The following is a 26,905-nucleotide window of genomic DNA, read 5'->3' as shown; positions in this document are numbered from 1 at the left end:
TTATGTAGCTCAAAGGGGAGTGAGCTTGGACTGCTGTTAACATTTTAAATGCCTTTCTGGGCCTGATCATTTAAAGGTGCTTGCATTTCTCAGATACAAGGTTTTTGTTTCTCACTATCCCTTAACATAGATAAGAACATTTTGAGCAAATTAAATAAATAGGATTTTGAGTGGCTTTGTTTTCATGATTACATCATGAGTCTTAATGTTCAAAACCTATTGATTCACATTTGGCTATTTGATAATGCATTCTTGGATCGGGAGCCTTAACCACTTGAGGTGGTATGACAGTATGGCTAAAGCTGATTCAAATTCCATTTGTTGTTGGCATGTTACAGTGTTTGTAATAACAGTGTTCCCAATAATTACATGTTAATAGGACTTTTAATTTGCAAAATGCTTTCATATTCGTTTTTGGTTTTGAGCCACATTTTGTTGCTGGAAGGAGAAAGTTTATGTCCACCCTACTAGTGAGAAAACTGAGGTTCAGAAAGACTCACTTATTTGTTGCGGGTGAGCTGTGACTATCTGGGCCAGCAGTGCGAGGGTACAAGAATTTACTAAGACTGGCCGGGCCTGGTGCCTCATGCCTGTAATCCCAGCATTTTGGGAGGCCAAGGTGGGTGGAGCTCCTGAGGTCAGGGGTTTGAGACCAGCCTGTCCAACATGGCGAAACCCTGTCTCTACTAAAAATACAAAAAATTAGCTGGGTGTGGTGGTGGGCGCCTATAATCCCAGCTACTTGGGAGGCTGAGACAGGAGAATTGCTTGAACCCGGGAGGCGGAGGTTGCAGTGAGCCGAGATTGTGCCACTGCACTGTAGCCTGGGCGATAGGGTGAGACTCTGTCTTAAAAAGAAAAATAAAAAAAAGATTAGGATGATGCTAAAGTGTGGAAGGATGGTGGGTGGTCAGCTGCGATTACCACTGTCTACATCTGCATGGCCTTTAAGCACTTCTCACTGCACTTGGGTCAAGGGACTTTTGAAGGAGTCTTCCTGCATTTCTGTCTGCCCAGATAAACCCAGAGACTATACTGGGACGTAGGACCTGCTTTCCTCATCAGCCAGGACCTATAGACCTTTCTCATCCCTCATTTCCCCCATCCCAAATCTCAAATCCTCAAGCAGAATATCCTGACACTCTGGCCTGCCTTCAGCAAAAATCCATCAAGTTGAGTAAACCCAGAATCTTCCCTTACCTTTGATGTTTCCTCTTAGTAATTTTTCATCTGTTGATCCCCATTCTACTTGGTGGCAATAAATCCTCACTTGTCCTTGTATTCAAAATTGAGCCCAGTCCTTCCCCCTTCTGCAAAACCTTCCCTTCTGTCAGTAGTCTCTCTTGAATAAAGGCTTCCTCAGAGTCTTTGACAAGTGTTATGAATAATTGTTTGCTTAACACTGCAGAAAGGGGAAATGATCTAGAAGAGATACAGACCATTTCTGTTTTCCTAATGATCAGTGATGATTGGTGACCCTAGACTAAACCTCTCTGAAGGATTATTTTAGGCAGAAAGGCCTCTCCTCTCTTCCCTGGGTTTCCTTTCTCAGTCTGCCCCATTTATCTAATTTCCTTTACTTACTTATAAAGAAACTAGATAGTAATTCTTCGGATTGGGCCATTCCACCAAACTTCTATATCGTATGTATAGTATTAGATGATGTTTATATGTTAATAGCCCTTTTAAAGGGTACCACATCCCACCCATCTTCGTTGACATGTTAGTGCCCAAATATCTTTGTGGTTTTCTGCATTTTACTTTTTCCCCTATTGTTTCAAATGCCTGGAATACTCTCTTCACTGTCTCTTAAATTTTCTAAACTCCCATTCACTTTCAAGGTGTGTCTTACTGGTGGAGCAGACACTCCTGGGGACCAACTTGGCAGAAATTAGAATGAGAACATACCAAGAAGCTGAAACTTGGCAGAAATAATGTAGGGAGTCTGTTGGTAATCAGCTGCCTACCACCACCGCAAATTTTGAGATTCTCCTCCTGCTAAAAGCTAAATGATGTGTATTTTCAATAAGGGAGGCATTTTTCTTCTTGCCTGTGACCAGTCACAGTCTGACTTCATATCTTGTTGTTCCCCATGTTCCCTTATATTCTACAGCAGAACAGAGCTTTCTGTTGCATCCAGTATTTTAAAGACAAGTGTCTGTACCATAGCTGAGTCTGGTGTCTTCTGACCCCTCCCTTCCTTACACTGTCTTCCCTCAGTATCGGCAGGAGACTGGTTCCAGAACCTCCTGCAGATACCAAAACCCTTACATAAAATGGCATGGTGTTTGCCTATAACCTGTGCATATCCTCATGTATGCTTTAAATCATGTCTAGATTACTTAAAATACCTAATTTGATGTAAATGCTATGTAAATGGTTTTTATACCTTACTGTGCTTTTATTTATATTATTTTTATTGTTGTGTTGTTATTTTTATTTTCTAATATTTTCAATCGACCTGTGGTTGGCTGAATCTGCAGATCCAGATCCCAGAGATACAGAGGGCCAATTGTTCTTGTCTCCAGCAGCCGGAACAGCCTGTAGCTCTTTACAAGCACTGTGCTCTTTCCCATCTTGAAGGCTTTGCTCCCACTGCTTCCTCTTTGTGCAGTTACCTCTCTTCCACTGGATAACAGTCACTCATCCTTTAAGATTCAGTTCAATGATGACTTCTTTCTGGAAGCCTCTTCTGAGCCAGCCACCAGACTAGGTTGGGTGTTCCTCTTCTGTGTCCCATAGTACCAGTGTTTACTTCTAATATTTCCTAATTGTCTGATAATGGATCTGCCTTACCAGTTCTGCGGTGAGTTTCTTGAAAGCAGGAATTATATCCTATTCATCTTTGTATCCCGTGTTTCTAGCACAGTAGTTGACAAGTGGTAGGCACTTGGATATTGTTTGAGTAGATGAGTGTGTGAACAAAAAGTTTAGTAACAGAAGCTTTTTATTTAAGTACAAGTTTCATGTAGAGACTCAATAATTAATCAGTGACTTTTGCTTTCTACAGATATTGGTATCAACTTGACTGACCCTATGTTCAGAGGAATTTATAGGGGGGTTCAAAAGCATCAAGGTAAATACTTCCTTTATTAAGGCGAATAGTTTCCTATGAAGACAAATTTTCTGCCTCAGATCTTGAAAAGCATAATTCAAGCTGAGTCTTGTGGCTCACACCTGTAATCTCAGCACTTTGGGAGTCTGAGGCAGGAGGATTGCCTGAGCTCAGGAGTTCAAGACCAGCCCGGGCAACATAATCTGCTCTTAAAATTCAAATAATAAAGAACTCCTGGCTGGGCGCAGTGGCTCACACCTGTAATCCCAGCACTTTGGGAGGCTGAGGCAAGCGGATCACCTGAGGTCAGGAGTTCGAGACCAGCCTGGCCAACATGGTGAAACCCCATCTCTACTAAAAATACAATAAAATTAGCCAGGCATGGTGGCAAGCACCTGTAATCCCAGCTACTTGGGAGGCTGAGGCACGAGAATCGCTTGAACCCAGGAGGTGGAAGTTGCAGTGAGCCGAGACCACACCATTGCACTCCAGCCTGGGCAACAAGAACGAAACTCCGTCTCAAAAAAAAAGAACTCATTATGCATTTTGGATAAAACTGTAAACAAAGTGAAACACATTTATTGATAAACCATGATTATGAACATTTATAATAAAGTTTAATTAAGGTCTTCTTACCCATAGAAGTTTATAATTTCAAATATAAAACTTCAAATAGCCATTTGCACAGAAGCTAAAAAAAAAGTCAAATTTTTGTCTGCCAGGTTTTCATAATGCAGAGTTTATCTTTTACAGATGACTTACAGGATGTAATAGGGAGAGCTGTCGAGATTGGTGTTAAAAAGGTAACATCCATTTTGTTATTCTTGAGATTTTTAAAATTCATTTTTTAACTAAATTTTAGTTAAAATTTTGCAGAATAGAAAGGAACAAACCATTGCCACAGTTAGGGTACATATTGTCTACTTGTGATATTAGAAAGTTAATTGAAACAAAATATCAAAATACTCTGTTCATAGCAATTTAAGTTACACAAATCTCATGTATAGTTTTTATATATGATAAATGGCAAAACCTCTTTGAAAAAAAATTTTTTAAACCTATGTGAATTACCAGGCTTAAGAGGCAACTTTTAATCAATTTTATAATATAATTTAGCATTTGTCAGAATTAAGCAATAATTAAAAATACATGTACCTTACACCAAGTATAGCTGTTTATAGTTTGGGCATACCATTTAAATAACGGAGTAATACTTTCATTTTTACAGTAATAAAATGTCTACGGCTTTTTAGAGAGTTCTGCTGAGCAAATGAATAGATATTTCTTTAAATTAGCTTTAAAACAGAGAGCTAGCCCACACATACACTAAGAAATAAGGTTAAATTCCATAGTATGCTACCAGGACACTTGGTAGCTGCTACCTCCAAGATGAATAACTTGTTTTGGAAAGTGACACTGCTGACTAAATGAGTTTTGCAGTCTCCAACTCTAAACTTTTATTTGTTATTATTCACAAATAATATGAAAAGATAAAAGTACATTAATTTCTCATTATAGTCACTGTGCTTGGTAAATCACTTTAAACAATGCTTTTCTGCAGACTCTGAAATACTAAGCTCCTAAATTTTCATGTGTTAGCCATGAGTAATTTAATCTTAATGTTTATTCACACACACACACACTTAGGAATGACAGAACTGAAGTGATTCTTACTTGGACATGGTTCCAAACTGAAATTTAATTCAATACCTTGCATTTATAGTGTAGTAGTTAAAAGCATAGTTAGGGCATAACAAACGTGGTATCCAGCCCCTACTTCATTTTTCATAGCTTTATAACCTGGAGTCTTTTATCTCACTAGACTTCAGTTTTCTCCTCTGTAAAATGAGAATGATAATAGTACTTAATTAATAGAGTTGTTATGAAGGCTAAATAAAATACTGAGTGTAAAGCATTTGGTATTATACCTGGCATAAACAACCTTCGTTATGTGTATGATGGAAGCCACCACCATGAGATCATCATCATCGTTATCTTTTTTTTTTTTTTTTTTTTGAGACGGAGTCTCGCTCTGTCGCCCAGGCTGGAATGCAGTGGCTTGATCTCGGCTCACTGCAAGCCCCGCCTCCCGAGTTCACGCCATTCTCCTGCCTCAGGCTCCCAAGTAGCTGGGACTACAGGCGCCCGCCACCACGCCCGGCTAATTTTTTTGTATTTTTAGTAGAGATGGGGTTTCACCATGTTGGCCAGGACGGTCTCGAACTCCTGACCTCGTGATCCGCCAGCCTCGGCTTCCCAAAGTGCTGGCATTACAGGCTTGAGCCACCGCGCCAGGCCCATCATCGTTATTTTATACACTGGGAGAGGAGATGATGCCCTCTTGTCTTGCCGTTTTTTTCAACTATTTAGTAAAGTTGTAGGTAAAATAAAAAGTATACTTGGTTAGTATTTTATGTAATTTAAATACTGGATGTAGGCATCTGTTCTAGTATTAAAGTTTTAGGTATGTTAGTAACAAGAAAGTTTTCCCAATATTTTTATTAATGTCTTTTTTTTTTTTGCCTGGAGGCAGAGTCTCGCTCTGTCCCCCAGGCTGGAGTGCAATGGCACGATCTCGGCTCACTGCAAACTCTGCCTCCCAGGTTCAAGTGATTCTCCTGCCTCAGCCTCCCAAGTAGCTGGGACTACAGGGGCCTGCCACCACGCCTGGCTAATTTTTGTATTTTCAGTAGAGACGGGGTTTCGCCATGTTGGCCAGGATGGTCTCAAACTCCTGACCACGGGTGATCCGTCTTCCTCAGCCTCCCAAAGTGCTGGGATTATAGGCGTGAGCCACTGCGCCCTGCCTTGCATCTTCTGCTTTACAGATAGTCAAGGATTTAATTATGGCTATGTTTCCTGAATGGATACGCAATATCTAATCATATTAAAGATTTAAATAGCTATATGAAAATATCTATTTATCATTTGCAATTCTACCTTCATTTTGTGTTTTCTCCCTAAGTTGTACCTAGAATGAATTCATTTTAGTGAGACTTTTGAATTATGCTTTACAAAAATATACATCATTGTACTTGAATCACGTCTTCAGAAGAAGGCGCCCCTTACGCAACACTGCTTCAGTGCTCTCACTATCAACACATAACTCTTTAGTGACATTTTCATTTTAACAGATTAGGAAAGATGGCATTCTAATTACTGAGCGGACTCTAATGGGTCTATGTAGAAGTATGCTTATTTGCCAAAAGCCATACGTTTTCCTACAGAGAATTCATTAGCATGCATTAACTCACTGATTCTCAAACCTTTTGCTCTCACAACCCCTTCACATTCTTTATTATTGAGGATCCCCAAAGAGCTTTTGTTTGTGTGAGTCTTACCTACTGATATATACTATATTAAAAATTAAAACAAAAAATTTTAAATATTCCTTTTAAAATAAGAAACTACTGGATAACATAAATAGCATATTTTTATGAAAAATAAGTATATTCCAGAACAAAAAAATTAGCAACATGAGTACAGTTGTATGTTTTTTCAAATCTCTAATGACTGTGTTACTAGAAGCCTGCTGAATTTTCATATCTTTTTCTGTAGTCAGTCTCTGGTGGTATCAAACATCGTGTAGCTTCTTGAATACCTTGTGGACACTTGCAGTAGAGTGAGAGTGAAAAAGACAGAAAGTGTCTTATTATTGTTAGGAAAATAGTTTTGACTTCACATACCTACTGGGAGTTACCAGACTACACTTGGAGAACTGTTGAATCAATCAACACTATTGAATCATTGATTTCGTTATTCACGCTTTCATAACACCTGATCTCTGTCCTCAAGGAACGCATTGTCTAATAGGAAAGGTGGGTATATAAATACATTTTAACAGAGTCTAGTGATGAATTCTGCACCTCTACATGCACACACACATACATACATACATCCCTGAGGTGTAGTCAGGTACTACTCTGCATAGGAGGTAATCTCCCAGCTGAATTTTAAAGGGTAGGTGTGTGGCAGTCACAGAGGAAAGAGCATTCTGGAATAAGGAAGTGGTAGGAAGGCATGTTTAGGAAACTGTTATTGCTGCCCTATTAAAGTCAGCTTATTTTATTTTCTTTCTATTTCAGTTTATGATTACAGGTGGAAATCTACAAGACAGTAAAGATGCACTGCATTTGGCACAAACAAATGGTATCCTCATATTTCTTTTACCAAAAAAAAAAATGAATTAAGTAATTTTGAAGAAGTCTTTCTGAAAACTGCTTCAGGTACAATACAATGGATCATGACTGGAAACAATAGGAAAATGGACTGATTTAAATGGGACATGATTAAGATGACAAAATTCAGAGTACTCGTTGGTATATCAGATGTTTATAAAACCATTTCATACTGCTCAACGAAGATTATTTTAAGATTTCAGCTAATGAGAATAAAGTTCTCCAGGTACACAGTTTAACCTCAGGTATTTTTTTTTTTTTTTTTTTTTTTGAGACAGAGTCTCACTCTGTCACCCAGGCTGAAGTGCAGTGGTGCGATCTCGGCTCACTGCAAACTCCACGTCCCAGGTTCACACCATTCTTCTGCCTCAGCCTCCCGGGTAGCTGGGACTACAGGCGCCCGCCACCACGCCCGGCTAATTTTTTGTATTTTTAGTAGAGATGGGGTTTCACCATGTTAGCCAGTATGGTCTCGATCTCCTGACCTCGTGATCCACCCGCCTCAGGCTCCCGAAGTGCTGGGATTACAGGCGTGAGCCACTGCACCCGGCCTTTTTTTTTTTTTTTTTTTTTTTTTTTTGAGATAGAGTCTCGCTGTGTCGCCCAGGCTAGAGTGCAGTGGCGCAATCTCGGCTCACTGCGTGCGCCACCTCCCTGGTTCATGCCATTCTCCTGCCTCAGCCTCCCATGTAGCTGGGACTACAGGTGCCTGTCACCACGCCCAGCTAATTTTTTGTATTTTTAGTAGAGAAGGGGTTTCACTGTGTTAGCCAAGATGGGTCTTGATCTCCTGACCTCATGATCCGCCTGCCTCGGCCTCCCAAAGCGCTGGGATTACAGGCGTGAGCCACCGTGCCCAGCCAACCTCAGGTTTTTTTGATGTGGAATTCATGTGTGTGTTTTAACGTGTTTAAGATATGAGTTGCTTTTTATTTACTCTTTTTTAACTTAAGCTGTGAAGGGCCATTTTATTAAATTTTTACTAGATGGACCAGATACTGTGCAAGGTACCAGGAATGCAAATAATAACACTATATAATCTCTCATATGCTCGCTTTATGTTCATACATTTTGCATTTGTTTAAAATCTTAAAAGTTTTAGGACTGATTATTAAAGGAATCCTAGTTAGATAAAACCTCATTTATCTGGCATTCACAAATTTAACTTTTTTTTGCATATCTTATGTGCTAGACACTGAGGAATTAAACATTCCACATAATTTTTAAATTTTGTATTTTAAAATACTGATGTGTTTCCTTTATGTATGAAAACTTACTAAAAGCAATATTTTTATGGAAATCTCTCTAAAATCCACACTTTTTCTTTTCTTTTTTTTTTTTTTTGAGACAAAGTCTTGTTCTATCACCCAGGCTGGAGTGCAATGGCATGATCTCGGCTCACGGCAACCTCTGCCTCCTGGGTACAAGTGATTCTCCTGCCTCAGCCTGCTGAGTAGCTGGGATTACAGGCGTGTGCCACCACACCCAGCTAATTTTTGTATCTTTAGTAGAGACGGGGTTTCACCATGTTGGTCAGGCTGGTCTTGAACTCCTGACCTCGTGATCTGCCCGGCTTGCCCTCCCAAAGTGCTGGGATTACAGGCGTAAGCCACCTCACCCACCCCATTGACACTTTTTGTTAGTGATTAAAGATAGACTATCTTCCAGGGAGTTTTTGAGATATATAAGAACATTTTATCCTTACTTTTCATCCCCAAACAGCTATGCTTTTTAAAGTTCTCCCCCTCCATTACCAGCCCTCTTCCACTCCTCTCAATGTAACTTCTGTTCTTACAGCTTTAAAAGTGCTGCTTCCTTTGTTTCTAAACATCTGCATGAGAGCCTGAGGAAAGCTTGATACCTTTCCCATGGTTCGGGCTCAGCTAAGCCATTCAAAAAGTGTTTTTGACTTCTCATTTGTATTCTATGCAAGTCAAGCTGTCAGAGTCTCCTCCAAATAAGTGAACCTCATTTACTTGCTAGAAAAACAAATCCCCCTTTCCACCACTTTAAATTGCCCCCACTATTAACCTGTTTAAGGGAATACATTTTTATTGCTATATTAAATACATGAATCAATAATGGAGGAATAGGTGTTAAACAAACAAAAATATACCAATCAAGATAGTCACGTGAATGGTGAATATAAAAGATAAAATCAGTGCTGGTCATGGTGGCTCAGGCCTGTAATCCCAGCACTTTGGGAGGCCTAGGCAGGTGGATGGCTTGAGCTCAGGAGTTCGAGACCAGCCTGGGCAATGTAGCGAAACCCTGTCTCTACCAAAAAAAAAAAATAAAAATTAGCCAGGTGTGGTGGCATACGTATGTAGCCCCAGCTACGTGGGAGGCTGAGGTGGGAGGATCACTTGAGCCCAGGAGGTCAAGGCTGCAGTAAGCTGTGATAGCACCACTGCACTCCAGCCTGGGTGACACAGTGGCACCCTGTCTCAAAAAAAAAAAAAATTTCACTTTGCATTCTACAGCCCTAAATGCCAAGCTTTAGAAAAAGTTGAATTATTTTATTAATACATTAAAGCAATTTTCATATTCATATCCTACTTTGTTTAGGTATTCTAAAAATTGTCATATGATTAACATAATGCAGTTCTTATAATTTGAGTAATTTATTGCCATTGTTGAAAACCAGTTGAAATTACTTGATATCCTCTAAATATCATAATAAATATAAATATGAGAAAATACTTTGAAAATAATCCTAAGACATTATTTTCTGTTAGATATGTTTTTCAGTACAGTTGGATGTCATCCTACAAGATGTGGTGAATTTGAAAAGAATGACCCTGATCTTTACTTAAAGGAGTTGCTAAATCTTGCTGAAAACAATAAAGAGAAAGTTGTGGCAATAGGAGAATGTGGACTTGGTGAGTGCCAGCCTCGCCTCTTAGAATGACATTGTTTGAAAATAAGTAATTTGTTCTGTATAAGTTAGGAGTAATTATTCTTCTTTATCTTTTTAAAGATTTTGACCGACTGCAGTTTTGTCCCAAAGATACTCAACTCAAGTAAGGAAATTTGTTGACTTTACAAATTAGTGTAAAATCATGAGTGATTTTTAAAATATCTTGTATCAGGTGAGAGTATAGTTGGATTAAGCATGAGGATATTTTTGTTTTTCCCTTTGTATATCAAAAGTAAGTGAAACAAATTCCATGCATACTTGCATGTAATTCATAAGGGATGGAAACACATAGTTCCCTGGTTGATTAACCATTTAATTTTATTGTAATGGTAGAAATTAGGAATGAGTTTTACATGATAGAGATTTTACATTTTCTGTTTGCTTGTTTAACAGATGCATTCATACATGAACAGTTCCAATGGAATGAATTAAATTATTTTGGGGAATGTGATTGTTTTGTTTTGTTTTTTGAGACAGAGTCTCTCTCTGTCGCCCAGGCTGGAGTGCAGTGGCGTGATCTCAGCTCACCGCAACCTCCACCTCCTGGGTTCAAATGAGTCTCCCGCCTCAGCCTCCCGAGTAGCTGGGATTACAGGCATGTGCCACCATGCCCGGCTAATTTTTATGTTTTTAGTAAAAATTGGGTTTCACCATATTGGTCAAGCTGGTCTCAAACTCCTGACCTCAAATGATCCACCCGCCTCGGCCTCCCAAATTGGGAGATATAATTTAAGAGCAAAGGATATTGAAAGTGTATTACAAGCCAGGCACAGCAGCCTGTGTCTGTAGTTGCAGCTGTTTGAGAGGCGGAGGCAGGAGAATTGCTTGAGCTCAGGAGTTCCAGACCAGCCTGAGCAACATAAGGAGACTCCGTCTCTAAAAAAAAACCAGCAACAAAAAACCCACAAAAGTATTATAGGATCAATCACCAAAGCTAGAAAAGCTTATTTTACTCTTGCTGGGCATTGAATATTGCTAGTTTGGAACTGTGAGATTCCTTTAATAGGAGCCATGTTGAATGGTGGCTGCTGAGAAAACTCCAAAGCTCACGACCCTGCAGGACTTCCTGTAACCCATTGCCTGGAGCTAAATTTGGAGCTCCTGTCATCATACTGGTGGGTGAGTGTTATAGATTGAAAAGAAAATTTAGGTCACAGTCTGAATTTAAAACGTAAGCATTTTGTTGAATTTCAAAAACATCTTAATTATGAAAATAATAAAACATTAGACTGAGCTTCTAAAGGGGGTTAATTTATTCATCCATTCAACAAATATTTATGGAGCACTGTGTGCCAGCCACTGCTGAGAACTCATAGTATGCAGAAATATGAATAAGGTAGAATATCTGTCCCTAGAGACCTTTAAGAATAAACAATCCTCTGTCCTCCTTAGTTTCTTATACACAAAGAAGAATTAGGATCAGATTCTCTCTTAAGATACCATCCAGCTATATCATAATATTTAACAATTAATAATTTTGTCATATGGTGATATGATCATATGATTAAGCCAGTGACTTGATGGCCTGAAGGGATTTTTTTAAATTACGCATGAGGAAAGTGTACTTCCTCCCCCTTCCCTCCCTGCTCCCCACAAATGGGATTCTGGTATGTACCCCCTGGTTGAAAATCACTTTGGGGAGGAGCAGATCTACTAGTGGAGTCTGTCATACCCTAGACCTCAAGCTCCAAAGTTCTGAAGTGTGAAGATCTATAACCAAGTAGAATAGGATGGGTTAATGTAATGCTCTGTGGATACCTACTCTCTCTTTTAGGTCGCTCATTTGTACATCCCTTGTAGAACTGTTTAGTTTGTGGTATATTATTTGCTGTGCCTTTCAGGGACATTCATGTGGTTACTAGCAGGGTTACTAAAGCCCTATACCTCTGTCGAATATTATGTAGGCCAGCTCACTTAACCTTAAAAGTTCTCATGTTCACATTGAAATAGAAAAACAGTTCTCTTTAATAGTTCTTTAGGTTAAGCCCAGATATCATATTCCTCAACTTTCATGTCTGGTTTTGGTCAGGATAAGCCTTGTAAGTCTAATAGACTGTGTTATGACAAGCAAGGGCAATGGCAGAGTCCCCGTGTTGTTTTGCCCATATGACTTTTCATCCAAAATGAGTTAGAACTGATTCTAAAATGCAACCTCAATACTTTAAACTCACTTTTGGGGTTAATCGAAAACATTGACAGTATCAGTTTAATTTAACTGTTCTGAAGATTCTTCACCATCATCAGAATAGCGTCTGATCTTAGAATATGCGTATCACAGCTTGTGCTTGAACTCACATGCCAAGCGTTAATTGCTAATAGAGAGGTTCAAACTACATTCAGTAAATGATTACCAAGTGCCTCCTCAGCATGATACAAAGAAGAATAAGACTTTTTCCAAGAGAGGACATAAATAATTAAAATAGGTTGGAAGTGCTGTCACTAAAGTGTGTGAACAGCAGAGGGAAGGACTGACTTTCTGGGGGATGCTCTAAGGTGACAGCATGTGACACTGGCTTCTTCCAGAGTGGATAATCTAATGACAAACTAAAGTAGGAGGAAATTTTGATAAGATAGGCAGTTCTACTTGAGATTTTTAAAATTTTAATAATAAAACATCAAATGACTTGGTTAAAAAAACAGCCGGGTGCGGTGGTTCATGCCTATAATTCCAGCACTTTGGGAGGCCAAGGCAGGCCGATCACCTGAGATCAGGAGTTCAAGACCAGCCTTGCCAACATAGTGAAACCCCGTCTCTACTAAAAACAAAAACTAGCCAGGTGTGGTGGCGAGCACCTGTAATCCCAGCTACTTGGGAGGCTGAGGCAGGAGAATTGCTTGAACTGGGGAGGAGGAGGTTGCAGTGAGCCAAGATCGTGACATTGGACTCCAGCCTGGGCAACAGAGAAAGATTCCGTCTCAAAAAAAAAAAAAAAAAAAAAAAGACACACTAGTAACAATCACATTTTGATTGTTGTTAAGGAAACAAACACCCACATTCTCTGCCCCTCACTCCTTTTCCCCTAGCATATACTCACAGCATGCAATCTGTTTTGTATACACAGCCCTCTACTTGTTTCAGCACTTACCATGTTGTACAGAAATGGGTTTTCATTATCCCTTCCTCCCCACAACAGACAGGTGTCTTTGAGTTCCTCAAAGGCACACACCAAGTCTTACTCATGTGACAGTTCCATAGCACTTAGTACAGTACTCTCAGCACATGGTAGGCACTTAGTAAATGTCTGTTGAATATTTAATACAGAGGGAAGGTTCTTTTCTTTTTTATTCCCTTTTGAGCAGCATGGATAAAAAGCCTATAATTCAGCTTTCACTATTGGGTTTATTTTTGGAAGACTTCAGATTTTGGTCTGCACTTTTCTACCATCTGGAACAACCAGTATATGATTGTGTTTGTTTGTTTGTTTGTTTGTTTTTTGAGATGGAGTCTCACTCTGTCCCCCAGGCTGGAGTGCAGTGGTGCAATCTCAGATCACTGCAACCTCCGCCTCCCAGGTTCAAGCAATTCTCCTGCCTCAGCCTCCCAAGTAGCTGGGATTACAGGTGCCCATCAGCACGCCTGGCTAATTTTTTTGTATTTTTAGTAGAGACAGAGTTTCACCATGTTGGCCAGGCTGGTTTCAAACTCCAGACCTCAAGTGATCCGCCCACCACGGCCTCCCAAAGTGCTAGGGTTACAGGCATGAGCCACTGCACCCGGCCATGATTTGTTTTTAAGTAAATATGTAGTCAGGAAAAAGGAGATGTATGAGAAAACAAAAATAGAAAATTAGGGGGCAAGACAGAAAAATTAATATACAATAGATGTAGTGTCTGAAAAATAATGGTAAGTGAAGGCAGTGTATGACCATGTTAAAAGGATGAGCTTTGGAATCAGCAGATCTTTGGGTGAGATTCACAACTGCCTTTGGTGTCACTTCATCCCTTTGTGCATCCCCTTTAAAATGGGGAGATTGCTGCCTACCTTTCTTAACATAAGGCGCATAAAGCCCATAGTGACATGAGTCATGCAGAGTATGTGCACAATCATGGCTGTTGTTACATTCCTCATACTAGAAATAATTACCACCCTAAAGGAAGATGCTAGCTATTGTTTTTGTTTGGAACTTTTAAAAGTTTTTTTTTTTTAATACTTTTTTCTTGTTTTAGTACCTAGACCTTTTCTGGAAAAAGTATTTTTTAAAGACTAAGAAAGAGAAGCAAAGAGTGAAAAGAAGGAAAGGCCTGATCTACTTATGGAAAGTTTATCCTTTAAGCCATACCCTGTATTTTCAATTTCCTGGCCTTATGCTACACTCCTTTCCTTGTTGCAATTTAGAGCTCTGTTCTCTTGGGTAGGAGGAATTTGCTTTGGGCATTTTTCTTGGGGCTTTAAAATGTTAACACTGTGCAGGTCTTAAAAACTACAAGAAGAAGATTTTAAAACAATCCTTTGGGGATTTAGGGGACCCTAGAGATGAGCAATTGAGGCCATGTTGCCATCAAGCAGCTTACAGAGGAGGGATTACTACCTGTGTTGAGGTATACCCATGAAACTCACTGGGCTTTTTGGATTTGCCTTGATCCTAATTAATAACAACTGCTCCTGAAGCTGAACTTTTCCAGCTCTTGTCGTTAGATAGTTAAACCTCAACTGTAAGAAGCAGTAATAAAATCAGAAGCTTCACTAAGATGAGCAAATAACTCAAGTGGAAAATTATTTTCATTTATGAACTTTAAAAAAATAATAAATGAGTAAAACAGGCAGAGAAGTCTCTTAATAGATGCCAATTCCTACCCTGTAACTTATACAGTTATTTCTAGTTACCATGGTGGGTTTTTCTTCTCTAAAGATAATAGTCGTTTGATGTTCAGTACTAGTTATCCTCAATTTGTATCATTAGGAATAATTTTTTTTACCACATGGCTTCTTTATGATACATAGCTAGCATGACTTCAGGGACCTTTCTTTTCTTGAATTATGTAAAATTCTGTGGGCCCATTGCTTGGGCTTCTGTTATTTTCTTTTTCTTTTTTCTTTGAGACAGGGTCTCACTCTGTCATCCAAGCTGGAGTGCAGTGGTGTGATCATGGCTCATCGCAGCCTTGACCTCGCCAGGCTCAAGCAGTCCTCCCACCTCAGCCTCCCAAGAACTGAGACTATAGGCATATGCCACCACACCTGGCTAATTCTTGTATTTTTTGTAGAGATGGGGTTTCACCATGTTGCCCAGGTTGGTCTCGAACTCCTGAGCTCAAGCAATCCGCCCACCTCAGCCTCCCAAAGTGCTGGGATTACAGGCTTGAACCACACACCCAGCTGGCCTCTGTTATTTTCATCAACTGTACTTTTGCCTACATTCCTATAGGAAGCTAATTTTCCATCCGACCGTTAGATACTGTGAGTCTGTAGCTTGGTCACGTGGTTTGGTCCATGGAATTGTGTGTGGAAAAAATAACCAGTACAGCGTGGAGCAGTGCACACAATGAAGAGTACCGCCTGCTGTGTGTAGTCAGAGCCAGATATATTAGTAAAGTTGACATAATGACTAGCGCACACCTAACTGCTGACATTTGGTTTACTTTAGAGGTTATGGAAATAGTGACTGGTTATATTATTAAAATCTCTTTTTGTCCAAGTTGTCGTTAATATTTCCTACACTGCAAAATTTCAGCACTTTGTGAATGAAAGGAAAATATTTTTGCTTATTCTAACCCAGCAGAATCTGAAAAGGAGATTTTAAAACCCAAACATTTGGTAATACAGACATAGACCACCTATTTTAGGAAGACTATTTCTATTTTTTTAATTTTTAATTTTTTTTTTTTTTTTTTGAGACAGAGTGTTGCTCTCTCACCCAGGCTGGAGTGCAGTGGTACAATCTCAGCTCACTGCAACCTCTGACCCTGGGTTCAAGAGATTCTCATGCCTGCCGAATAGCTGGGATTACAGGCGTGTGCCAACACGCCGGCTAATTTTTGTATATTTAGTAGAGACGAGGTTTCACCATGCTGGCCAGGCTGGTCTTGAACTCCTGCCCTTGAGTGATCCACCCGCCTTGGCCTCCCAAAGTGCTGGCATTACAGGTATGAGCCACCACGCCCCACCTGAAGACTGCTTCTTAAGAAGTACATTTCTATTTCTAATTTTAAAATTTAGCATTTTCAAGAGAGCAAAGGGGGTAAAATAGTCCTGCGCATCAGGAAATATGATATAGAAAAATATAGCAAGAGAGGTTTAAGTTAAACAGAGAAATTGTTTCCCCAAATTAAAGGGCTTAGAAGAGGTAAGCACATTTAAGAAAATAATAAGCCACCTGTTATCCTGATTCAGTTGAACCTACCATTTGTGAGAACAAGGGGGAGCACTGTGTTGAAGTGAAAAGACAAACAGAATGAACATTCATTGTATCTTCTGAATATTGTCATTATACTCCGGGACCAGAAGGAAGCTTCTCGAAAACGTAACAGGTTTTTGTCGTTTAGGCTGGGACTTGGAATTAGAGCAGTGAAGTTCTGGTTCCAAGTTGGCCATGCCAGGTATTGTTATCTTGGACAAAGTACTACACCTCTCTGACACCAGCTTTTATACTCAGATTATTTTGAGGATCAAATGAGACAATGGTATCTGGTACTTGGAAAAACCTTCTTATCAAGTACTCTTTAAGATATTCAGGGCTACCACTTTATCATGTAATTTTCTTTTTTTAATAGCATAATTGAGTTATTTGCTGTTTAGCAAATACTTAGATTTCATTTTTGAGGGAAACCTTGTTCATTTTGCCCGGTGGCAATAACTTCTTTTATAACAGCACATAAAAAACTGGTTGCAAAATGGAATAGATTAGCATGTAGTATGAAGCTCTCCTGGGCTTCTCGCTTGGTGAGTTGACTCCCACTGATGGTGCTCCCAGTGGCAAGGGGCCAGTGGTGTTACTTTCTGAAAATTAAAGGGCCCAGATAATTTTGTAAGCCCAGAAAATGAAGTATTTCTTTCCAGAAGTTGTAAGTTATAAAAGCCCTTTGATAAGCCTGATGTGCTTTAAATATTCATGATTTTTGTCCTGTAATTTCTAGAGAATTAAATACCTTTAATTTAAAAGCTCTTTTGACATCATTACCTTCCTCATGCTAAAATACAATTTGTAATGAGAATTTTTTTTTTGCATTATGCAGATACTTTGAAAAACAGTTTGAACTGTCAGAACAAACAAAATTACCAATGTTTCTTCATTGTCGAAACTCACATGCTGAATTTTTGGGTGAGTTAAAACCAAAGTCTCATTCAGAACTTAAGAATTTTGTAGAAATCAAGCTATTTGCTAAAAGTTCTTTGTTTTTAATTCACAGACATAATGAAAAGAAATAGAGATCGGTGTGTAGGGGGAGTGGTAAGTATAAAATAGTCATTTTTAATACAGGTTGAACATCTCTAATCCAAAAATCCAAAATACTCCCAAGTGCAAAATGCTCCAAAATCTGAACCTTTTTAAGCGCTGGCATGAGATAATGACACCTTTGCTTTCTGATTATTCATTGTACACAAATTTTGTTTCACGCACAAAATTATTTAAAATATTTACCTTCAGGGTGTGGTATAAGGTGTATGTGAAACATAAATGAATTTCATGTTTAGACTTGAGTCCCTTCCCAAAGATTTCTTTTTATGTATATGCAGATATTCCAAAATCTGAAAAAATCTGAACTATGAAACACTTTTGGTCCCACACACTTGGGATAAGGGATACTTAACATTTATGTGACACACAAAGCATCTTGGTTATTAAGGATGGCCCCTAATTCAGATGTCAACATTTAAATTTTTTTTAAAAAGGAATAACAAAGAAAAACATAGGAATTAGATAGAATTCAATAGAATTAGGAGCTTCTTTTCCCATCCTTTGAAAGACATGTAAATTTACTGTTGAATTTATGGACCAGGTGTGGCATAAACACAAATCAGTTTTAATTACAGTTCCTTTGTTCAAAGTACAAGAATGCGTACAGAATTCCATTCATAAGAAAACCCTGTGAAATTTGTTTTTTGTTTTTTTTGTGTGTGTGTGTTTTTTTTTGTTGTTTTTTTTTTTGGTTATTGAGAAAGGGTCTGGCTCTGTCATCCAGGCTGAAGTGCAGTGGCACAATCTCAGCTCACTGCAACCTCTGCTTCCCCGGGATCAAGCCATCCTCAGCCTCCCAAGTAGCTGGGACTACAGGCATGTGCCACCATGGCCAGCTAATTTTTTTGTATATTTTGTAGAGATGAAGTTTTACTATGTTGCCTAGGCTGATCTCGAACTCCTAAACTCAAGCAATCTGCCCACCCTGGCTTCCCAAAGTGTTGGGATTACAGGTGTGAGCCACTGTGCCTGCCCCTCGAATTCACTTCTACACATCCTAATGCTGTGCATGATATTCTTCGTCTCTTCTGTCAGCTATTCTTTAATGTTGTTCCATCCAAATTTTAAGCAAATATAAACTAATTTTTATGTTTTGAAATATTTTACCATTTGTTTTAGGTTTGCCTTTCTCATTTCTTGTCCGCTGTATTCACCTACTATTCTGATCTAGAGAGTCATTCTCCTTTCTGTAATTTGCATTCTGCACTAAACACTTCTCTGATATAGCCATTTTAGTCATTATTCTGGAGACATTTCCCATAAATACTATCTGCTAACCACATACCTCTGATATCTATGGCAGTGATTTTTTTTTTTTGAGATGGAGTCTCGCTCTGTCACCAGGCTGGAGTGGAGTGGCACAATCTCAGCTCACTGCAACCTCCGTCACCTGGGTTCAAGCGATTCTCCTGCCTCAGCCTCCCAAGTACCTGGGACTACAGGTGCACACCACCGCGTCCAGCTAATTTTTGTATTTTTAGTAGAGACGGGGTTTCACCATGTTGGCCAGGATGGTCTCGATCTCTTGACCTCATGATCCTCCCCCTCAGCCTCCCAAAGTGCTAGGATTACAGGCATGAGCCACCTTGCCCAGCCATGATTTTTAGTCTCTTCGATCATGGACTTCTTTGGAAACCTGCCTTAGAATAATGCTCAGATATACAAATATTCATATGCAATTTCAGGAGAGTGACTCAGTGAGTGCCTGTGTCTAGCAAAAGAACTGTAATCCAGGTAGATAAAATCACAGTTACACCATGCCTGCTAAGGAAAGAGGAAATAGCACCAAGCACTTGCATTCCCATGCGGCCTGACGTTGACAGTTTTATGCGTATTCTCTAAGTTCAACCTCTGCCTCATTTATACTACTAGTAATATGTATGCATCCTGCATTGCTGTAATGTTAATATTACTGTGCACTTTTTTCCTGTTTGTACTAACTCTGTAATTTTTTCCTGTTTTTACTTACTCTGTAATTTATCCTGTAGGAACTGTACTTAAGAATTGAGAGGGGTTTTAGTTTTAACTAATGCCGTTGGGATTATTAGTGGTATTTATCCTAACCTTCAGACTCTACCTCTCAGCCCATTTGCTTTATTTCTTTTCTTTTTTTCTTTTTCTTTTTCTTTTTTTTTTTTTTTTTTTTGAGACAGAGCCTTGCTCTGTCACCCAGGCTGGAGTGCAATAGCGTGATCTTGGCTCACCACAACTTCTGTCTTCCAAGTTCAAGCAATTCTCTTGCCTCAGCCTCCCGAGTAGCTGGGGCTACAGGCACGCACCACCACACCCGGCTAATTTTTGTATTTTCAGTAGAGACAGGGTTTCATCATGTTGGCCAGGTGGGTCTTGAACTCCTGACCTCAAGCGATCCACCTGCCTCGGCCTCCCAAAGTGCTGGGATTACAGATGTGAGCCACTGTGCCCAGCCTATTTCTAAATAAGAATTTACTTGGGTTCTATTAATAGTTTTTAACAAAAGCAACAACAAATCCAACCTAAATGTTTGACTTTTACCAAATAAGAAATTGCCAAATAATTAATAACTAGTTTTTTGAAATGGTTTATGAGGAGTCACTTTTAAAATGATCTCGATATTAATGGAGGGCATCTTTTCTAGTCAGCTGGAAATGGTGAAGGAAAGAATAATGCAGGCAGCTGTGTAATGCAGGCTTCTTTATTGTTGAGAAATATGTTATCCATAGTGTATTCAGGCTCTCTGGACTCAGTAGTAATGTGATGTCACTTGTTTAGGTGACCCTACTTTTTAAAGGAGGGCTGTTGTTATATGTTGTTTTTGATTATATAAATACATCCAAACTATGAAAACTATTGTCTTGACCCCTATATCTTTGAAGGAGAGAAATAGCATCTCAATCCCTTCTGCTTGCTAAGCTGATATTATTGATTATATAATGGTTTATGCTTTTTTTTTTTTTTTTTTGAGACAGAGTTTCGCTGATCTCCTGACCTTGTGATCTGCCTACCTCGGCCTCCCAAATTGCTGAGATTACGGTTTATGCTTTTTAAGCAACAGTCTCACCCATTTATAAGAATTTCTTCAGCCTTGTCTCTTTTTTTGTTTTTTGTTTTTGAGACAGAGTTTTACTCTTGTTGCCCAGGCTGGAGTGTAATGATGTGATCTCAGCTCAACGCAACCTCCGCCTTCCAGGTTCAAGCAATTCTCCTGCCTCAGCCTCCCGAGTAGTTGGGATTACAAGCATGCGCCACTATGCCCAGCTAATTTTGTGTTTTTAGTAGAGATGGGTTTTCTCCACGTTGGTCAGGCTGGTCTCGAACTCCCAACCTCAGGTGATCCACCAGCCTCAGCCTCCCAAAGTGCTGGGGTTACAGGCGTAAGCCATTGCGCCTGGCCCAGCCTTGCCTCTTAAAAGTAATTTCTCTTCCACAAAAAAGTATCCTCGGCCAGGCGCGGTGGCTCACCTCTGTAATCCCAGCATTTTGGGAGGCCGAGGCAGGCGAATCACCTGAGGTCAGGAGTTCAAGACCAGCCTGACCAACATGGAGAAACCCCATCTCTACTAAAAAAAAAAAAATACAAAATTAGCCAGGCGTGGTGGCGCATGCTTGTAATCCCAGCTACTCAGGAGGCTGAGGCAGGAGAATCTCTTGAAGCAGGGAGGTGGAGGTTGCAGTGAGCCAAGATCGCGCCATTGCACTCCAGCCTGGGCAACAAGAGCAAAACTCCATCTCAAAAAAAAAAAAAAAAAAAAAGTATCCTCTAACAGAAAATTCATCAGTATTTTAAAAATTCTTTTAAATAGTGCCATAAAATTACTAAGCTTTCCTCATGTTTTTGCCTAAGAATATGTCTATTCCTAAACCCCTTCCTGGAGCTTCTGCACTAATGCTAATGCAGAGACAGCAACACTGCCACTCTAAAGAGAGAAATTCTCGGCAGCTAACATTTTGCATCATGTCACTGGAGATGATGACAGGTTATAATTGTGAAAAATAATATGAAAATAAAAATTATAGCGACTACCACCTTTGAAACCCTGAGGTCCAAAAACTTACAGGGATCTATATTTTTGCCTACAAAGTCTTATTAATGTTACGTAGAATTTTAAAGAGTAATTATTATAATAATAAACTTATACCTGTATGTCTCCAGGTGCATTCATTTGATGGTACCAAGGAAGCAGCAGCTGCTTTGATTGACTTGGATCTTTATATAGGATTTAATGGTTGGTACGTTCTTAGGTTGCTTTGGTTTTTAACTTTTATTTAAGCAGATTTCTTAAATTGTCTTACAGTGAATTGCTGATGAAGATTTATTTTCATTAAAGTTTGTGTGTGTTTGCATTGATCTTTGCTGGGAATTTCAGTAATTATTTATGTAAGAAATTAAACAGTACATTACTATTAAAAGTTAAAGCTTGAAAGTTATAGATTACTACATTATGTTCTAATAATGGAAAACAATTTTGTGTTGAGATCTGCAGCTGGCTTTCTCTGGTAATCCAATTTATTCTCAGGTCATTTGATCCCTTGAAAACGTGTTCACAGCATTATGTATACATATACACGTCATATCTGACTATGGACGAACGGTTTATTCTGTGACAGTCATACATCTCTGCAGGCAAAGAAACCGAGGCTCAAAGAAATTAGGAAACAGGTATAGAGTTTCTACAAGTATGAGAACCCATGTCCTCTGGCTTCTCACTCTGTGATCTTTTTGCTGTTATACCACACTAAATTTCACACACTCAGTACAGTCAGCTAGCACAGCTAGGTCTCTGGGTTGGTTTTGTCACATATGTAAGAGCTTCTACCAGTGACTTTTCACAGGATGTCAGTGTAGCCCATTAAATCAGTTGCAAAATAGTATAGGAGTTTCTGTCCTTCTTCATTGTCTCATACCCTTAAAATTATTATGTTTCCAATTGCATTATTTTTGACTAAAATCTAGGGAAATAGAATCATGGAATTACGTATTTGCTCTAGAGTTCAGAGTTTAAATGTCTAAGATGCTTTCATATTTAAATTAATGGTTTAATTAACTTTAAAATTAATTAATATGCAAGGGAATATATGCATAGAGATTAAAAAGTCAAGTAGTACTAACAGATATGAACAAATATCAGAGTCCCCCCAGCATGACCTTACCCCAAGTCAGCTTTTCTAGCAGCAACAATTTTGCTATTTGTCACCATATTTCTAAATAATATCCATATACTATTGTCTCTTGATTCATCCCCTTTGTCTATTCTCATTGGGGTATATGAGCACATTAGTTCTTATATCCCGTACTAATCCCCTACCTCCATTCTCTGCGTATCACTCTCAATGTCGTTATTTCAGAATTTTTGGTTATATGCATACTCAATGTTTTCATTATTATGTCTATATAAATGTTGTTTCCTTATTATGCCTATATAAGTATATAATTTCACAGTGCTATGCCAAGTATGAGAGGGTTTCAAGTTTTTTGTTTTTTGGTTTCTTTTTGAAGATAGGGACTTGCTTGCTCTGTAGCCCAAGCTGGAATGCAGTGGCATGATCACAACTCTGCAGCCTTGACCTCCCAGGCTCAAGCAACCCTCCCACCTCAGCCTCCTGAGTAGCTGGGATTACTGGTGCATGCCACCACACCTGGCTATTTTTTAAATTTTTAGTTGAGACAGGGTCTTGCTATGTGCCCAGGCTGGGCTTCAAGTTTAAGAAAGCCAAGTAAATAAAAATATGAGGGAGGTTAATCCAGGAAAACAAAAAGTAGTACAAGAAAAGAAATGTTAAGCACAGTATACCACATGAGCAAACCTATGTAGATAATCTAATAGTTCCGTCAGTTGCAGACCCTTCCATCTGTTTCAATTTGGACTAGTTCCTATTTTTAGATCCCATGTATTCCTTGCGTGCTTGTTTTAGTGGAACACATTCTATAACATCCTCTGAGGATGTTTTCGTGGGAATTAAGTTTCTTTTAAATACAAGCCAGTATTTCTATTTAATAAGGTTTCCCATTTAGTGATGAGCAACTACACGATTCTGAAGTCAAGTTTGAAATACCTCTTCCCATTTTGAAAATGAATTTTTTTTCTGCTCTTCCTCTTACAAGTTAGCCTGGATAGTTAATGAAAGGGGAGAGAACCCCACTTTTTTTTTTTTTTTTTTTTTGAGAGGGACTCTCACTCAGTCGCCCAGGCTGGAGTGCAATGGCACGATCTTGGCTCACTGCAGGCTCCGCCTCCCGGGTTCATGCCATTCTCCTGCCTCAGCTTCCCGAGTAGCTGGGATTACAGGTGCCCGCCACTACGCCCAGCTAGTTTTTTTGTTTTTGTATTTTTAGTAGAGACAGGGATTCACTGTGTTAGCCGGGATGGTCTCGACCTCCTGACCTCGTGATCTGCCCGTCTCGGCCTCCCAAAGTGCTGGGATTACAGGTGTGAGCCACCACACCCAGCCCCCCACTTTCAATGGACAGTTCTCTTGCATAAAATTCAAGATCAGAAATCATTTTCATTGAGAATTTATACTGTCCCATCAGTAGGTTCCAGTGTTGATGAAAAGTTGCTACTCTGATTCCTAATCCTTTACCTGTGACCTAGTTTTCTTCTCTTGTGAAAGGTTTTAGTTTTTCATCTCTGATGTGAAATTTCACGAAGATGTGTGCTGATGGTTTTCATCACGCCTGGTGTTGCTTTTTCATTAGCCCTTCCAGTGGGGGGCACATCTTTACCCGTCCTTGGAATTTGATTTTTCTTTTCTGTTCTTTTCTTGGGCATACTAGACTGATAACTCGTATTCTTTTTATTCTATTTCCATTGTTTCCCTCCTTCCAAAAAAAGTGCTATATTTTGTAACCCTTTTTATGAAATTTACTTCAAGTTTTGTTTTCAGTTTCTGAATACTCTATTTTTATACTGCAGTGTCTTCTCATCTCTCTAAAGACATGAATTATAGTTTAAAGTTACTTTCTGCTTGTCTTCCTGCATTTGTTTCCTCACAGTCACCTTTTCTTCTTTCCTTTGGTCTCTGTGATGATGGAAACTTTCTTCAAATGTCAGGCAGTCCTTCACTGTCTATTTAAAAAAAGAAAGAAAAAAGCCATTTGGAAGCTCTCTAGAAGGCATTCCAGCAACTGGCAGGCTCAGATGGCCAACTGACTTTTTGCTAGGGATTCCCATATGTCAGTTTGTAGAGATCTTTTTCTGGGTTGGTTCAGTTTCTCCAGAAAGGGATCCTGTGTTCTCTGCTGGAAAAGTGGGGAACAGTGGAGGGAAGGGGTTTGTAAATGTCCCTGACAGTGTTTTGGAGCAGGATGGGTTAGAGGATCTCACTGTTTAGTGGGCTGCCCCAGTCTCCATGCTCAGGCCTGTGCCTGACGCCTGTACTCCTCTGTGCTTGTTGTTCTCCAACTGTTTCTGATGTGGGTTCTCTTGAGACCCAGCACCTCTTTCTCTGCACCAAGTCACAGATACATAACCTAGGAACCCCATCTTCTCTTGGAGTTTTCTCAAACAATCTCCGTTTCAGTCCCTGCCTTACTCCACTTTCTAGGGACTGTATCTACTTCTAGGTTTGTTTGTTTTTCTTTCCAGGCACATAGCATTTAAGTTACTTGGCACTTAAACACTGGTCTTTTATCATTTCTCTGTCCACCTTCAGCTTTATATGTTGTGATTTGGGGTAACATATGTCTCCTAGTTTCATTTAAAAAAATCCTGGTTTTCTCCTTGTAAGTTTGTTTTTTGTTTTTTGTTTTTTAAGAGAAGGGGGTAGAAAATCTTTATTTCACCAACTTAAAACCATAATTCTTAGTTTTTGTTTTTGTTTTTGTTTTTGTTTTTGAGACAGGGTCTCACTCTGCCTCTCAGGCTGGACGACTTACTGTAGCCCCGACCTCCTGGGCTCAAGCGATCCTCCCAAGTATAATAGCTGAGACCACAAGCTCCTATCACCATGCTTGGCTAATGTCTGTACTTTTTGTAGAGATGGGGTTTCACCATGTTGCCCAGGCTGGTCTCAAACTTCTGAGCTCAAGCTATCCACCTGCCTCTGCCTCCCAGAGTGCTTGGATTACAGGCATGAGCCACCGTACCTGGCTCCTGTCTTAGATATTTCTAAATGATCTTGAGTTCATTATGATGTTACTTTAAGCTAATCACAAAAGATTCTTTTCTCCTACATTAATATTAGCTTCAGAATTAATAGGTTAGTCATTTATTAAAGTGGATGTTTATATTCTTATTTTCTTTTTTTTTTTTTTATTATACTTTAAGTTTTAGGGTACATGTGCACATTGTGCAGGTTAGTTACATATGTATACATGTGCCATGCTGGTGCGCTGCACCCACTAACTCGTCATCTAGCATTAGGTATATCTCCCAGTGCTATCCCTCCCCCCTCCCCCCACCCCACAACAGTCCCCAGAGTGTGATATTCCCCTTCCTGTGTGCATGTGATCTCATTGTTCAATTCCCACCTATGAGTGAGAATATGCGGTGTTTGGTTTTTTGTTCTTGCGATAGTTTACTGAGAATGATGGTTTCCAATTTCATCCATGTCCCTACAAAGGACATGAACTCATCATTTTTATGGCTGCATAGTATTCCATGGTGTATACGTGCCACATTTTCTTAATCCAGTCTATCAATGTTGGACATTTGGGTTGGTTCCAAGTCTTTGCTATTGTAAATAATGCCGCAATAAACATACGTGTGCATGTGTCTTTATAGCAGCATGATTTATAGTCCTTTGGGTATATACCCAGTAATGGGATGGCTGGGTCAAATAGTATTTCTAGTTCTAGATCCCTGAGGAATCGCCACACTGACTTCCACAATGATTGAACTAGTTTACAGTCCCACCAACAGTGTAAAAGTGTTCCTATTTCTCCACATCCTCTCCAGCACCTGTTGTTTCCTGACTTTTTAATGATTGCCATTCTAACTATGAGATATATTCTTATTTTCAAATCTAATTCATTATCATCTTAATCTGAGTCTCTGAGGTATGATAACTTAATCCACTTATAATAGCATATTACATAAAGTCTTTGGTTCCTAAAAGTTAAATTAGAATTTTTCCCCCAAGAAAATGGGAAGATGGCCAGGCATTGTGGCTCACGCCTGTAATCCCAGCACTTTGGGAGGCTAAGGTGGGTGGTTCACAAGGTCAGGAGTTCAAGACCAGCCCGGCCAATATGGTGAAACCCCATCTCTACTAAAAATACAAAAATTAGCTGGGCATGGTGGCGGGCACCTGTAGTCCCAGCTACTCAGGAGGCTGAGGCAGGAGAATCGCTTGAACCCAGAAGGTGGAGGTTTCAGTGAGCCGAAATCATGCCACTGCACTCCAGCCTGGGCGACAGAGCAGACTGTGTCTCAAA

At 39.5% G+C, this 26,905-nt stretch overlaps 1 protein-coding gene across 8 annotated transcripts in view; it reads left to right on the top strand.

Moving 5' to 3' along the window:
* Window positions 1-26,905, top strand: part of TATDN1 (TatD DNase domain containing 1) — a 50,263-nt gene that overhangs the window by 13,095 nt on the left and 10,263 nt on the right. The window contains exons 2-10 of one of the 8 annotated variants that reach the window (XM_019032207.3): window positions 3,011-3,076; window positions 3,809-3,858; window positions 7,141-7,204; window positions 9,972-10,115; window positions 10,214-10,256; window positions 17,327-17,412; window positions 17,501-17,541; window positions 21,683-21,755; window positions 22,078-22,189. In XM_019032207.3, coding sequence (XP_018887752.1) covers window positions 3,011-3,076; window positions 3,809-3,858; window positions 7,141-7,204; window positions 9,972-10,115; window positions 10,214-10,256; window positions 17,327-17,412; window positions 17,501-17,541; window positions 21,683-21,755; window positions 22,078-22,189 — 679 coding nt within the window. Of the gene's footprint in view, window positions 1-3,010; window positions 3,077-3,808; window positions 3,859-7,140; window positions 7,282-9,971; window positions 10,116-10,213; window positions 10,257-11,159; window positions 11,273-17,326; window positions 17,413-17,500; window positions 17,542-21,682; window positions 21,760-22,077; window positions 22,190-26,905 lie in introns of those variants that run through there. The other 7 variants (XM_004047504.5, XM_019032201.3, XM_063709467.1 and 4 more) reach the window with 7 other exon arrangements.

The sequence above is a fragment of the Gorilla gorilla genome, chromosome 7, assembly GCF_029281585.2.
Source record: "Gorilla gorilla gorilla isolate KB3781 chromosome 7, NHGRI_mGorGor1-v2.1_pri, whole genome shotgun sequence".
Classification (NCBI taxonomy): Eukaryota; Metazoa; Chordata; class Mammalia; order Primates; family Hominidae; genus Gorilla; species Gorilla gorilla.
This window is presented reverse-complemented; position numbering and strand designations above follow the sequence as displayed.